The sequence below is a fragment of the Vombatus ursinus genome, unplaced genomic scaffold (genome assembly GCF_900497805.2).
Source record: "Vombatus ursinus unplaced genomic scaffold, bare-nosed wombat genome assembly UNPS02014830.1, whole genome shotgun sequence".
NCBI classification, from domain to species: Eukaryota; Metazoa; Chordata; class Mammalia; order Diprotodontia; family Vombatidae; genus Vombatus; species Vombatus ursinus.
This window is the reverse complement of record NW_020954608.1, coordinates 48,878,550-48,893,943: the sequence shown is the minus strand read 5'-3', so window position 1 is coordinate 48,893,943 and position 15,394 is coordinate 48,878,550. Positions and strand designations below refer to the sequence as shown.

Genomic DNA, 15,394 nt, shown 5'->3' with positions numbered 1-15,394 from the left:
CTCCAGATGTCTAAACCATTATCACAATAGCTGTGGAGACAGAATGAACCTCGGGACTAGGGATTTCCTTCTAGTACCTCTGCTCTGCTTGGCCACTGTGGTCAGTCTTTGAGTCAGTCAATATCCCCATAACCTTTTTCAGTTTTTCTCCTTTTCCTTAGTTTGCATATTCTCATTAATTCATATAAGCCTGACAAATACTACACAGTCTGAATGTCACCTCTTTTGATCATTGGTTCTTTAGGGGGAACTTAACCTTTAAACTTGGAGCATCTAATCATCCAATTCAAATCTTGTTTAGAGTAACATACAGGTAATACACAGATATATTTGTGATCCTCAGAGAAATCTGCCATCTGCTGAGGTATATTTTATGTTTTCACTTAAAGTGACAAATATAAAAAATAAGAAACCTTATGGTTAATATTATGAATGTTGTTCTTCAATAGCTATGCTCTTGCTATATCAGGAATACATTATGATTCTTCAATTTGAAAAGTAGCATGATAATATGTATAATATAGGAAGCTCTTTTGTGGCATAGATTAATTAGTTTTATTTTGAAATAACTGTTCATCTAGGAAAATATGCATGTTTAAGCATAATTGTAAAATCTAAATTTCTTTTTTAAAAAAATTTTTATTTTTAGTTTCAAATTCTCTCCTTCCCTCCATCCCTTCTCCTACCCATTGAGAGGGCAAGAAGTACAATACCGATTATGCATATAAACTCATGCAAAACATAAAATCTAAATTTCTATAAATCTTTTACAAGAAGAAAAAAGTGATAACACTGACATAAATCTCAAAAATATTGGGTCTTACATCAAGATACACAAATCACTCAACCTGAAGATTACAAACCAAGAACACTGTGATGACATGTCACATCCAGTTTCACAAGGCTGTCTCATAAGGATCAATAGTGGAAGAAAATTCCATGATACTGTCATAATATTTTAGATACTGGTCATTTTGGAGAAGTGTTTCTTCAGGATGATGTCTTCTGATTCTCTGGTTATCAAATTGATTTAGATTACAGTATCTAAGAACAAGGAGCAGGAGGAGAAAAAGGAGGAAGAAAAGGAAGAAAAAAACTATTATTATTATTACTATTGCTATTATTTTCCCATATTTAACATAATTTCTGTGGCAAATACATAGCTACTTTCTTCTTCTTTTTTCATTTTCAAACCCTTTTAAAGATTATCAGTCTGGTCTAAAATGCACCCTCAATTTGAGGAGAACAGATTTCAAATTGTTCAGGGAATTATCAAGTAGGATCCTTTCTTTGTCACTACTTGTGTGACACTGAGTAAATTATTTAATCATATTTTTTTCAGCTATAAAGGTGGGGAAAGGTTTAGATGGCCTTTAAAAGTCTCTACTAGCTCTAAATCTATTATTATATATCATGTGCTAAAATTCTATAGGATAAATTAGCCAAGGTAGAATAAGAAGCTTTTAGGACAGACAAACTAATAAGAGAAAGAAAAACAACTTTGTTGAGAAGAGGAAAGGGAGATTACCTAAACCAGAGGTCCTTAAAGTGGAATCCATGAGTAACTTTTGGGAGATCTGTGAATTTTTGTTTATTTTGATAACTGTATCTCAGCATAATTATATTACTTTGTAATTTGTATTATTTTAAATACTTATAAACACTATTTTGAGAAGAGGTCTGTGATCCAAAAAAACAAAGTAAAACAAAACAAAACAAACAAAAAAAACCTTGTCTGAAAAGTAAAAAATGTGGAAGCATGGAGAATTCACCAATCAACTTGAAAGACAGGTTGGTAGGTGAACAGGGTAAGCACAAAAGATAACATGGTCATATGAGTTAAGAGTACTAAAGCTCAGAACGAACTAACTCTAATGAGGAAATGAGGGCTTTAAAAAAAAACATATTGGAAAAAAGAAAAGAATCAAAGAAGAATTAGGATGGGGATTCTTCACATTTTTTCTGTCATGGACACTTTTGACAGTCTGGTGAAGTCTCTGGATCCCTTCTCAGAATAATGGTTTTACATATATAAAATAAAATACATAGGGCTTCAAAGGGAATCAAATATATCAGAATGTGGTTATTAATAAATATTTTCAAAATAGATTCCAGGTTAAGAACCCTTGGGTTAGGACAGCTCCTTGCTGGGGATGGCATGTTAACTAAAAACCCAGAGAAGTAAGAGTCATTCAATACTTATTTTAATTTTCTCTGAAAAAGAAAATGACCTTTGGACCAGAGAAAGAACAAATTTGACAAATAGGAAGTTCATACCCAAGATAAATAAGGAGATGGTAAGAAAGCACTTGGCTCCCTTTGATGGATTCAAGTCTCCCAGCCTCGGTGAACAATGTCCTTGCATACTGAAAGAATCAGGAGATGTAATCACTGAGCCCCTGTCAGTGATCTCTTGGAAGAGTATGGAGAATGAGAGAGGTACTGGAGCACCAAGGACAAGCAAATGTCCTGATTTTCAAAAAAAAGGGAAGGGAATTAAAGATGCAACCTGTGAATCAGAGTTTGGTTTTGATTCCTGGGGGAAAACAAACAAATCTTAGAACAATTTGGAGAAAAGCATGGAAGGGAAGTTTTCCAAATTTGTAGATGATGCAGCACTGGTAGGAAGAGTTCCTACATTAGATGAGAGTCAAGATTGAAGAAGAACTTGATAGGCTGGATTATTGTTATCTAATTGAATTAAATTTAACAGAGATAAAGAGTAAGTTTTACACTTTAAAAATAGCTTTGCAAGTAAAAATGAGGGGGTCATGGCTACATAGCAGTTGATTTGAAGAAAGATCTGGGGGTTTTGGTAGACTGAAAACTCAATATGAGTAAACAGTTTCATATGACATTCCCCCCAAAAAGCAAATACATTGTTGGTTGTATTAAGATGAACAATAATATATTAGAATAAAGAAATGATACAATGCTTCACTCTGCCTGGATTGAATCACCTCTTGAGTATTGTGTGCAGTTTTGGGCACCACATTTTAGAGATTGCACCTATGAAGTAGAGCAGATCCAAAGAAAGGCAAGTAGGATGATGAAACATTTTGAGACCATGCCATTTCAGTATTGGTTAAAGGAATTAGAGATGTTCAGCCTGGAGAAGAGGAAAGTGACATGAAGGCTGCCTTCATGTATTTGAAGAGCTGATGTCTCATTAAGGGTTGGAAATTTTGCTGTTTTCCCTAAATGACAGAACTAGGAACAACAGGTAGAAGTTGCAAGCAAAGATTTATTCATAACATAAAAAAAATTCCAAACAATTAAAGATTTCCAAACCTGAAATGGGCTGCTTGAAAAGGCAGTGGCTTCTTACTCATTTGAGATTGTCTAGCGAAGACTGGATGGTCACTTGTTGGAGCTACTATAGAGATGATTCTTTTTAGTTATAGGATATACTAGATGGCCACTGAAGTTTCTTCCAACACTGAAATTCTGTGATTCTCTGATACTTGCCTATCTAGAAATTCAAATCCCATTGTTGTGGCAGGGAAATTCAGTGGGAAGCAGAAGAAAAATACAGAGTCAGAATTGAAAGAACAAATAGTGGTTGCTTGGGGGTGGATGAGAGATGGCAAGAAGGAGAGAATTGGGTGAATGGTATAGAGTGATTTTGAGATGTGGTTGATAGCTCTTAGGTGGGTGGTAGCACTGAGAGCAAGAAAAAGAAGTACAGATTGAGTAGATTGTATAAGTAGGGGGATATCACTAAATTAGTGGATTGGATTGATGGGAGTGAGAATGGGAGCATGGATAAATAGGAGAAGAGGGTGCAGCAATCTCAAGTTGTTGCCTAAATGATCCTACTTAGGCTTCTGCTGACCTTGAAGTGGACACTGTTACTTTAAACACTTAAATATAAGTGCCTATGCAGTATTGGATTCCAGGCTACTTATTTAATGATATTTACTTTTAATGTCAATTACTGGCAATTACTATAGTTCTTATAATCCACATGGTGAGTCTTTTCTTTTTAAAATATCAATATTTAATGTAGAAAAAACTTGCTTTTTAAGAAAGTCTTTAGAATTGAGGAAAATAGTATTTTATTGAAAAAAAATCAATGCAAAGCTAAAAGTCTAAGTTTCAACTCATTCCTCTAAATAATCTATATCATATTGGGCTAATATGTTCGTTTTTCTATCCATGATACTCAGAGTTGTTGTTGTCTTAGTGATTGTTCCACGACCAATATTTCATTGAATAAGAAATTGTTCCTACCACCGCTGTCTAGTATTTAATTAGGTACTTACCTATGTGAAATGCTCCAGAATCCTAGGATGTTCAACAACATTAATGATGCCAAAAAGAAGAAGGTGTTTTCTAAATTGCCTTTGTTTAATGCATTTGGAAACCAATTGCCTGTGTGGAGTAAATGTAATTGTTATTCAACTCCAAAGAAATCACTAAGACTAATCATTATGTAATCCATAGAACTTGATTGGTTCAATAATGTCAACAAACCTCTACCAAATCGCTGTTGTTGCTATTTAATTTTATTCTACAACAGGCAATAACATAGACCAGACAGGACATTCAGAATATTTTATGTCATCTTTGAAGGTCAGAATAATTTAACCTCAGGTAACATGGTCTAAGAATCAAGAAATGTTAATATTCATTCAGATTTCATTGTTGTCTATGTGAAAATGGGCACTCCACCTTCTTTTTCTCAATTGCTTTACTTGTAAAAAAGAGATAACAATCAGCAAACAATTATATATTAAACACCTACTATGTGCCAAGAACTGTGTTGAGCCCTGGGGATACAAAAAGAGACAAGACAGTCATTGCCCTCAAAGAGCTTGCAATCTAATGGGGGAGACATCATGCAAACAAATGTATACAAGGTGGTTGTTCTTTAGTCATTTTTTTCAGTCATGTCCAATTTTTAGTTGCCCAATTTGGGGTTTTCTTGGCAAAGATACTGAAATGGTTTGCCATTTCCTTCTCCACCTCATTATACAGATGAGGAAACTGAGGCAAACAAGGGTAAGTGACTTGCCCAGGGTTGTGCAGTTAGTAAGTATCTGAGACTGGATTTGAATTCAGTTCTTCCTGGTCCCAGGCCTGGCACTCTTTCCTTTGCATCACCTAGATGTCCATACATATTGGGTAAATAGGAAATAATTAAGAGACAGAAGGCACCAGAATTAGGAGTAGTAGGTGAAGGCTTCTAGCAAAAAATAAGATTCTAGTTGAGCCTTAAAGGAAACCACAAAGATCTGTTATCAGTGTAGAAGAGAGAAAGCATTACAGGGATAGGAGATAGTCAACGGAAATAGTTGAACCTCACAGTCCTGGAGAGAGAGAGAGGTGTAAAATGAAGCTGGAAAGACAGGATAGGACCAGGTTGTGGAAGGCTTTCAAAGCTAAACAGAGGAGTTTAAATTTGATTCTAGAGGCCACAGGAAGCTACTGGAGTTTATTGACTAGGAGAGTGACATAGTCAGATCTGCACTTACAGAAAATTACCTTGGCAGAAGTGTAGAGAATGTACTGACTTTCCACAAATCTAGGTGAGAGGTGATAAGAGCCTGAACTAAGGTGGTAACTCTGAGTTGAGAGACAAAGTAAGATACAAGTGATGCTGTGGAGGTAGAAATTGTAAGATTTATCGTACAGTCTAATGGGAGACAATATGAAAACAACCATGTAAAAACGGAATATATACAGGATAAATTGAAGATAATTAATAGAGGGAAGATGCTAGTATTAAAGGGGATCAGGAAAGGCTTCCTGTGGGGGAATATATATGTATACACACACACACACACACACACACACACAATATGTTGTTCAGTAATTTTTTAGTTGTGTCCAACTCTTTGTGACCTCATTTGGGGCTTTGTTGGCAGAGATATTGGAGTGGTTTTCCGTTTACTTCTCCATCTCATCTTACAGATGAGGAAACTGAGGCAAACAAGATTAAGTGACTTGCCCAGGGTGACACAGCTAGTAAGTGTCTGAGGCCAGATTTAAAATCAGGAAGGTGAGTCTTACTAATTCTAGGGCTGGTACTCTATCCACTGCACCACTTAGCTGCCCTTCCTTATATACATACATACATACGTACATACATATATACATACTTTGTTACAATATATTTTTTCCTTATAATACTACATATTTTATTTTATTAATTTAAAAACATTATTGTCAAAAGGGGTCCCTAAGCTTCATCATACAGTCAAAGGGGTTCATGACACGAAAAGTTTAATAAACTCTGCTCTAAATTATTTTTATCAAAAGGACAAAGGTCCATATGCTTCAGAGAGAAAACAAAACCAATTGCTCTTTTGAATGGGCAGAACATTTCTAGAACATTTTGATATATAAATAGAACAGAGGTTTACAGCATTTGAAGTTTTATGAGATAAAATATTGACTGGTTTTCTTTATGTTGTGCTAGAGTGTTAAAGAAGTAATGTGAGATGTCAAGGTAAGGTTTTAGAAAAAGCATACCCCTTTTGCCAAGAGCAGCTGGCAATAATTTTCAAGACAGATGAAGAGAGTTGTGTAAGAGTAGACATCAATGGAAACTAGCAAATTTCAATTCAACAAAAATTTTTATTAAGCTCCTACTATGTGTAAAGTGTTAGAGCCCATGAAATATCTTTGACATACATGATGTAGGCTGTCAACAAACTATAAAATTTTATTTTCTACCTACTTTCTCAGTTTTACAATGCTTGTTACTGTAGCTTATTCTTAAAAGGTGTATTAATTATCTTAAAACAAACAAACAAATAAGTGTTTGTTAAAACATGTATTTAAAAAAACAAATAATTGACAGCCAGTGATACATGAAGAAGTCAGCTATGACTGTAGATACTGATTCTGATTTTGAACTTTGTATTCTCTGTCATTTTATTTTGACCTAACTATTATTGTGATTCAACCATGAAAACAAATTTGAATCCATCACATTATTGCAACCATAAATAAAACCAGGTATCAGATTTTTAAAAAAGTTAATTTTTTTTGCCATTTCCTTCTATTATTTTATTTAAATTAGAGGGAATAGATGGGATTTCTTTAATATAAGAAGCTTTTGGATGAGGAAACTACCTATAATAACAATAGTAGCTAGTATTTATATGGTTCTTTAAGCTTTGTAAAGAACTTTACAAATATTATTTCATTTTATCCTCACAATAACCATGGGAGGAGAATAAATGCTATTATTGTCTCCATTTTTCAGATGAGGAAACTGAGGCACAGAGAAGTTACATGACCTATCCAGGATTATGCAGCTAATAAGTGTGTCAGGTTAGATTTGAACTCAGGTCTCCCTGACTCCAAGTCTATCACTCTATCTACTGCACCACCTAGCAGACCAATTCAGGTCAGCTCAGTTTTCTTTTCAATTTTATTTAGATTAACATGGTAATTTTCAAGTGAGTTTCTGTATCTATATGAACACCATCTAGATTCTTAAAATTCATATTCTCAATGGAATGTTTCATTGTTCAGCTGAATGGTTGATATTAAATAGATATTGTCTTAGTATATATTTCAATTGCATACAAAATGTAAGCATTAGACTTTAGCATAGTCTACTTGAATGAGAATTTTTTTTGGGGTGGGAGGAAGAGTATCATTTTACTTCATGATGTACTAGAAAAACCAACCAATGACTAAGGCTTTAGCTTCCAGAACATATAGAGAACAGTGAGAAGTTTGTAGTGATCTGCCCAATGTATGTTTTTAAAGCCAAAGCCAAGTAATACTTATCTATCTCAACAAATATTTATTGAGGGGGACAAGGAAGCTGCCTGTGTGCCTTTGCCAAGTTAGATATCATAGAAAGTATAGAAAACATGACAACATAGGAAATATAATTGGACATCATCTCAGAGCTGAAAGGAACCATTCATGACTGCTGGTGCCACCTGTAGCTGAATAAGAATCCTGTCTACCACATGTCTGAGAAGTAGCCAGCCAGTTTTTACACGGTTAACAAATTCATGTAAGGGAAAACCTAATCTCTTTAAGTTCTCCTCTCTAGTGTCATGAACAGCAAACCTAATCCCTTTTCTAGCTTTCATAGCCCTCCTCTAATAATACTCTTCCCTACTCTAAACGTCCCCAATTCTGTTGACCAATCTTTGCATAGAATGAGCTCAAGGTGGTCTCCACCATCTTGGTTGTTTACCTCTAATCATTCTGCAGCTTTTTAAAGTTCTTCCTAAAGTATGGCTCCCAGAACTTAAAACTACACTAGAAATAATTTGACCAAGACCGAGTGTAGTGAGTCAACCACTTACTTTCCTGGCCTTGAACAATATATTTCTTCTAAATCAGCCTGATTGCATTAGCTTTCTTAGGTGCCACATCACACTGTTAACTCATATTGAGTTCACTGTCAACTAAACCTCCTCAGACCTTTTTCAGATTGCTTTGTAGCATGTCCCTTCATCCTATTCTTGTGAACCTGATTGTTTAAACCAAGAATAAAAATTTACATTTATTCCTTTAAAATTCCATTGTATTGAATTCAATCCAATGTTTTAGGCTATCAAGAACTTTCTGATTTCCAGCGTTGTCATGCAGTGTGTTAACCATCCCTGCCAACATTGGTGTTACTGTCAAGTTTGATAAGCATGTCAGTTATGACTGTTAAAGATACCCAGAATTTTAGGTGATACAAATTTTAGGAAAGGAGCCAGCAATAAAACTCATGACCTCAAATAATTATACAAAAATGGACAAAGTAGGGGCAACACAGGACCTGAAGGTGAACCTGAGGTCTTAACACAAAGAGGCAAATTTGACCATATGATTATCATTGAGACTTGGTAGAATGCCACTCAAGATTGATATATGACTCTGTATAGGTATGTATTATTCAAAAAGAATGGGATTAGATTAGAAGGGTAGACAGAGTAGCATTATCTATTAAGAGGTTAGGTAGTACTTATGTGGAAAATCTAAGAACCAAAGCAGATGAGGCATGATGGAGGTCATATAAATGACCATATAAATGGACATTAATCTAAAGAAACAAAAGCCATTTTCATCAAGAGTATACTAAAAACAGCTAGGATAGAAAGAAAATAGATTGGCAATTTCAGAAACAACACCCAAGCCTGGAACTAAAGCATAGTAAAGACAGTGATAGACTTAGAGTAAGGATAGACCTGGGTTCAAGTCTAGATTCACATACATGCTAGCTGTGTGACTTTGGACTTAAACCCTTGAGAATTAGTTTTCTCATCTGTAAAATGAAAATCATAATAGTGTCTCCTTGGCAAGGTTGTTCTGAGAACCAAATGAGATTATATATGTAAAGTGCATGGCAAACCTTTAAGCACTTTCCATTAAGTGTAAGATGTTATTATGATGATGTGACAGGGAACTCTAATTATCCTCTTATCTTATCTTCTGGAATTCCCTTTTTTAAAAGTAGAATAGCTAATAATTTCTGGGCATGTCTTAATGATAATTTCAACCTTTAAAAAGTGCTATCATGGTATTATTTCTCATCAACAATGAGAAACTTGTTGCCCACATGGAAATGATTGGGACCTTCAGTGAAATTTGTGATTGGGATAGAGATTAGTACTTGACTTGAGCTTCAGGGAACTCCCAGATGAGCATAGGGTCACCCTGTTTTATGCACACTCAGTTCTGGTTCAGTAATTCCTGAGTCATCAGTTTTTCTGATTTCATAGCCAATTATAATATTTTCCCCTCATTACATAGTACCAACCAAGAATAAAATTTTACACTTATCCCTTTAAAATTCCATTCTATTAGGTTCTATCCAATGTTTTAGGCTGACAAGAGCTTTCTGATTTCCAATGCTGTCATCCAGTGTGTTAGCCATCCCTGCCAAAATTTGTATTATCTTCAAGTTTGATAAGTATGCCATTTGTGACCATTAAAGACACCCAGAACTTCAGAGGATACAAAATAGAAGAAAGGAGCCAGCAGTAAAACTCATGACCTCAAATTCCTATCAAAGTCACTTGATGAGTCACTCTGAAGCTAGAAACTTGTTCCCCACAGCTTTCATGCAGTTGGATTAGAAGTAGCCAGAGAATATGTGCACATGCTCTATCCAATTCCCGAGAAAGAGCAAAATGTAACATGCTCCCTCTGTCGCTATTATTTTGTACAACCAGGAAAATAAACTTTGTTATCTCTACCAGTGCCTAGCATGAATTTGCTAAGTCAGATTTGCCTCTGCTCAATCTAATGGGTTATTTGCCTACTATTTAGCATTGTATCAGAATGAGCTATAAAATATGCCATTTAACGTTGTCAGTTGATAGCTTAGGTGCTATAACTTTATTTTAGTAGCTTATAAGCTTTTACTGTTACAATTCACACTCATGCAGTTTTTTCAGCTAACATTTCCAGAGACTGATTGAAAATAAAGAGCACCAATCCATAAGAAGAAATAGGCAATGACTTTTTAAGACTTGCAATTGGATCATAGGATTTTAGAGGTGGGAACGTCCTTGGAAATTGTCTAGCCCAACCGTATGATTTTACAAATGAGATTAAGTGACTTGCCCAAGATAGTAATTGGGAGAACTAAGATTTGAACCCAAGTCTTTTGACTTCAAATCCAGTTCACTATTTGTTTTATCAGAATTTAAGCACAATATAGAATTGAAGGAAAGGCAGCTAGGTGGTGCAGTGGGTAGAGGGCTGGACTTACAGTCAGGAGGACCTGAGTTCAAATTTGGCTTCAGACCCTTACTTACCCCCTATGTGACCTTAGTGATAGCCAAGGTCACTTAACCTTTCCAGACTCCAATTTCCTCATTTGTAAAATGAAGAGGTTAGTACAACCTCTGAGGAGCCTTCCAAATGAAGACATATGATTCTTCTCCAGCTCAATGGCAGTCATGGTCTCGTCTTAACTCTGGAACCACAAAATTTAGAGCTGGAAGGTGCCTTAGGGATTATATAGTTAAATGTTTTTTTTTTTTAATTCTTTCATATTATGAACTGAGAAAACAACAAATATGAACATTTCAATATATAAAAAAAAGAAAAAAAGGGATTGTAAGTAAAAATTTCGAACTTCTGTTATATACACTTTGGCTTTCTTTTCCCACCACACACAGCTTGGGGTGTGTGTCTGTGTGTGTATAATTCAAATTTAACATGGTAGTTCAAACCAGCTTGTTTGTGTTACCCTTCTGAACTTCCTTCTGTTCTCTTCTGTTTATTTATTTGATGATTCATTGACACTTTTTTTCTTCCTTTAAAAAAATATAGCACCTTTTCTAGCATTACTCTTCTAGCTCCAACTGGCCAGAGTATGTCTAGTATATTTCCCATCGGCATCTAAGGATATCCCTAAGGGGTAGGATGTTTTCCTAATTATATATATGTATATATACATATATATGTATGTATATTTGTGTGTGTGTGTGCATTCCAGTATGTTTTTCCAATGATAAGCAGTTAATATCATTAAGTCAGTGACACAGCTTCTAGAAAGGGATATTTTACTTAGGTGGCAGAGATACAACAGCTGATACAAAGCAAACCTCAAAAATCCATGACCTACTCTCTCAGAATCCAGGGGAAAGTGGACTCAATCTTAGAGAGCACAAGTGGCAAAGGAATAATTTATAATTCCTAGAAACCCTTTGTTTGGAGATCTCAAGATGTCCTCTTTTAGGATGGTATGGTTTTCTGCTGGGCTCCTCATGGAGCCTTGAATTACCTTTGCTCCTTATAGCCAGCCTCTCCTCAGGTCTTAATGCATTCATTGTACTCATCTGTTGCTGTTCTGGAGCCATTGCTAGGGCACTGATTTTAAAAAGTCCAAACTTTCTTCTAGCCAAGGTAGGGGTGAGAAAGGGAGGGTTCTGGAAGGGGAAGCTTAGGTGCTATACAAGGCTGAGGTGTTCACCTTCTCAAGTTATTACTTCTCTCTTTTGCAACTACATTTTTGCATGAGACTAGATTTTCTTTATGTATTTCAATCCAAACAACACAGTGCAATAAATAGACGAAGGTAGAAACAGACATGAGAATCTAACTGTCTTCTATTAAATCAGACTTTAAAGAGATTTGCAAAAATATGTAAAACAATGCTACCCTTCTCACTCTTTTTGTTTGGAAAATGTATTTATTTTTCACAAAATATGTTGCTTATGTTAACATGAAATAGGCTTCTTATTATTTTAAAATAAGTTAAATATTCTAAAATGGCTGGGTTTTTTTTTTTTTGTTGTTTTGTTTTGTTTCTTATTTGGTGAGTGTTGATAGATACAACCTACGAGAGCAAAAGTGTTCTATGGTCCTCAATCGTTTTTAAGATTGTAAAGGGGTCCTAAGTTCCCAAATTTTGCAAACTGCTCTAGAGAACTGTTTAAATCATGGAAAAGTCTTTGACCTACATAGGTAGAGGGGATTTCCTCATCTGGGAGTTACTTATATTAATGAAATCACAGATCCAGTTTCTATAGCAACAAAAAGTGTTGCTATAAATATATTTGTTCATATAGATCCTTTTCCGCTTTCTTTGATCTCTTTGAGTAAAAGCCTAGTAGAGGTATTCTGCAACTAAAGTAACTTTTGGTGTAGAGTTCCAAATTGCTTTCCAGAATGATTGAATCTACCTGTTTTGTCCAGTTTCTATACTTGTCCATTTTTGTCACTATCATTATCTTTCCAAATGCCACTTAATTCTTTCCCCTTTAAAAAACAAAGCTTTCCAGTGTAACAACTACATACAGTCACACAAAAATAAACTTACCCATTGACTATGTCTGAAAAAGTATGTCTCATTTCATACCTCTAGTCCATCACTTCTCTTAATGGGGGGAAAGAGCATAATTTATTATCAGCCTTTTGCAGTCATAATTGGTCATTATGTAGGTTATAGTTCTTAGATCTTTGAGTTATTTTTCTTTAAAACATTGTAGTCATATAAATTATTTTCCTGGTTCTACTCACTCTACCCTTTATTAATTCTACAAAGTCTTTTTCAGTTCTCTGAATCACTTTCATTACTTCTTATGGCATCATGACATTACTTTATATTTATATACCATAATTTCATCAGGGACCTCCCAATTGATATGTACCTCTTTGTTTACAATTCTTTTCTACAACAAAACATCTGTTATAAATATATGGATATGTGGATAGAGCACCGGCCCTGAAGTCAGGAGGACCTGAGTTCAAATCTGGCCTTAGACCAAACACTTGACACTTACTAGCTGTGTGACCCTGGGCAAGTCACTTAACCCCAATTGCCTAAAAAAGAAAAAAATGTAAATATATTTATACATATAGGCCCATTCCCTTTTTCTTTGAACTCTTTGATGTATAAGCCTAGTAGTGGTATTCTATAGCTCAGTAACTTTTGGGATATTCCAAATTACTTTTCAAACTGATTGGACCAATTCCCAGTTCTAATAGCAGACATTAATGTGCCTGTCCTTCCACAGCTTTTCCAAAAAATTGTCATTTTCCTTTTTTGTCTTCTATCTATGTATCTATCTATCCAGCTTTTTATAATGGCAAAGAACTGGAAACTGATAGTTGTGGTTCAGCCATTTCAGCCATGTCCTACTCTTCATGACCTCATCTGGAGTTTTCTTGGTAAAGATATTAGAGTGGTTTGCCATTTCCTTCTCCTGCTCATTTTACAGAAGAGGAAACTGAGATAAACAGCAACTTGTCCAGGGTCACACAGCTAGTAAGTGTCTGAAACCAGATTTTAACTCATGAAGATGAGTCTTCCTGACTTTAGGCCTGACACTCCATCCACTGTGCCACTTAGCTGCCCAGGAAATGGATGGGGTGCCCTTCAATTTGGGAATGGTTAAATAAGTAATGGTATAAAAATGTAAAGACATTAATTTACATTTGTCTTACTAGTAATTTGGAGCAGTTTTTCACTTCATTGTTGGTAATATATCTTTCTTCTTTTGAGAACTGGTTAGTCACATCCTTTGACTGTTTGAAGAGATCATGTACAGTCACTTATGTGATCCTGACTGTGGTTTCTTGATACTTGAACTAATTCTTTTTTTCAAATTGCAGTATTTTTTCTTTGACTTGGAAAAATCTGAATTTTGTCTATGTCATTCCTGGATGTTTTTACTTTGGGATTTTTTTTTTCCTTTAAGGATGTGATTGGCAGAATCTTTCAATTTCTCTTTTGCCTTCTGGTTCTAAAATGTCTAAACAGGTTGTTTTTATTTTTTTTAAAAAGATTTCCTGAAATATGTCATTCAGGTGTTTTGTTTAGTTATGGTTTTCAAAGACTTTGATGATGCTTAAACTATTTCTCCTTTACTTCTTTTCCAGACAAGTTGTTTTTGATCATAGAAACTTTAAATTTGCTGTTTTTCAAACTTTTGACTTTGTTCTAATATTTTTCATTTTACACAGTCATTAAGTTCTGGTTGATTATTTCTATTTTTTTTTCATGGAGTACACTACTTGGGTAATATTTTCTACCTTCTGTTTAAGATATTTATTGCCTATTTATTTTTTTCCTCCTGAAATCTTAATTTATAATTTCCTTTTAAAAAAATCTCTTGTTTCATTTCTTCCAACCACTCTTGTAGTTCTTATGGCTCTTTCCTTCCCTCTTTCCTTCCTTCCTTCCTTCTTTTCTTGATTTCTTTTTTTAAGAGTCTGCTTACAGTTGAGTTGGTTACTCTGAAGTTACTTTCCTCTTCTGGATTTAACTCTTGGTCCTTTCTTAACTCAAAGTATGTCTTCATTGGAGTTAGTGTACTCATACGTTCAGCCTTAGTTCTCGATTTGGGTTTTGCTTGTGATGCAGGCCTTTTGGGCATTCTTGAATGGGTTGGGTAGTCTTTCTTTGGTCCAGTCTCCTTGGTATTCTCAATGCTGCTATCACTGCCAATACAGTTGGGGTGACTAGTAATAGGGCTCATTCTCTGCTTTAATCCCTGGCTTTCATCTAAGTTTTCTGGTAGCACATTGGGCTATATTCTCTTTTTCTCTTTGTACAACCCCCAATTACAAACTGGATCTGTGCCCTGTAGTAGTACCAGGGAGATGCTGAAGATCACATTGGTCTCATGTCCCCTAAACAACTTTTCTGGCCCTAGCCTCAGGGAACTGTTGGCACCAGTTTTGAGTTGGCTTTGTCATCTGCTTTAGTTTCCAGTGTTCTGAAGAACACATAGCCAGGCCCTGTCTCCCTTCAAAGTTATCTCTTTGGGCTGGTTCTTTCCATTTCTGTTCTTACAGGCCAGAGTTGGGATTTGCTTTCAGGACCCCTACTGGAGCACACAGTGATGTGTGACCTTCTTATCTAGAGTGCTAACTTGGCTTCAGGTTTGTTTGCAGGAGCCTGGCTGGGGGCCTTAGGTTAGCTCCTCTTCCTGACTCCAATGGCTTCAGGCTTATTTATTGGAATTTG

General features: G+C 35.3%; 1 protein-coding gene across 1 annotated transcript in view; it reads right to left on the bottom strand.

Annotated features, from left to right (window-relative positions):
- Positions 1–896: 896 nt before the first annotated feature.
- The window catches only part of SLC15A5 (solute carrier family 15 member 5), a 134,930-nt gene continuing 120,432 nt past the window's right edge, over positions 897–15,394 (bottom strand). The window contains exons 8-9 of the mRNA XM_027838583.1: positions 4,266–4,374; positions 897–1,044 (exon numbers count right to left, since the gene is read on the bottom strand). Of these exons, the coding sequence (XP_027694384.1) occupies positions 897–1,044; positions 4,266–4,374 (257 nt within the window). The remainder of the gene's footprint in view (positions 1,045–4,265; positions 4,375–15,394) is intronic.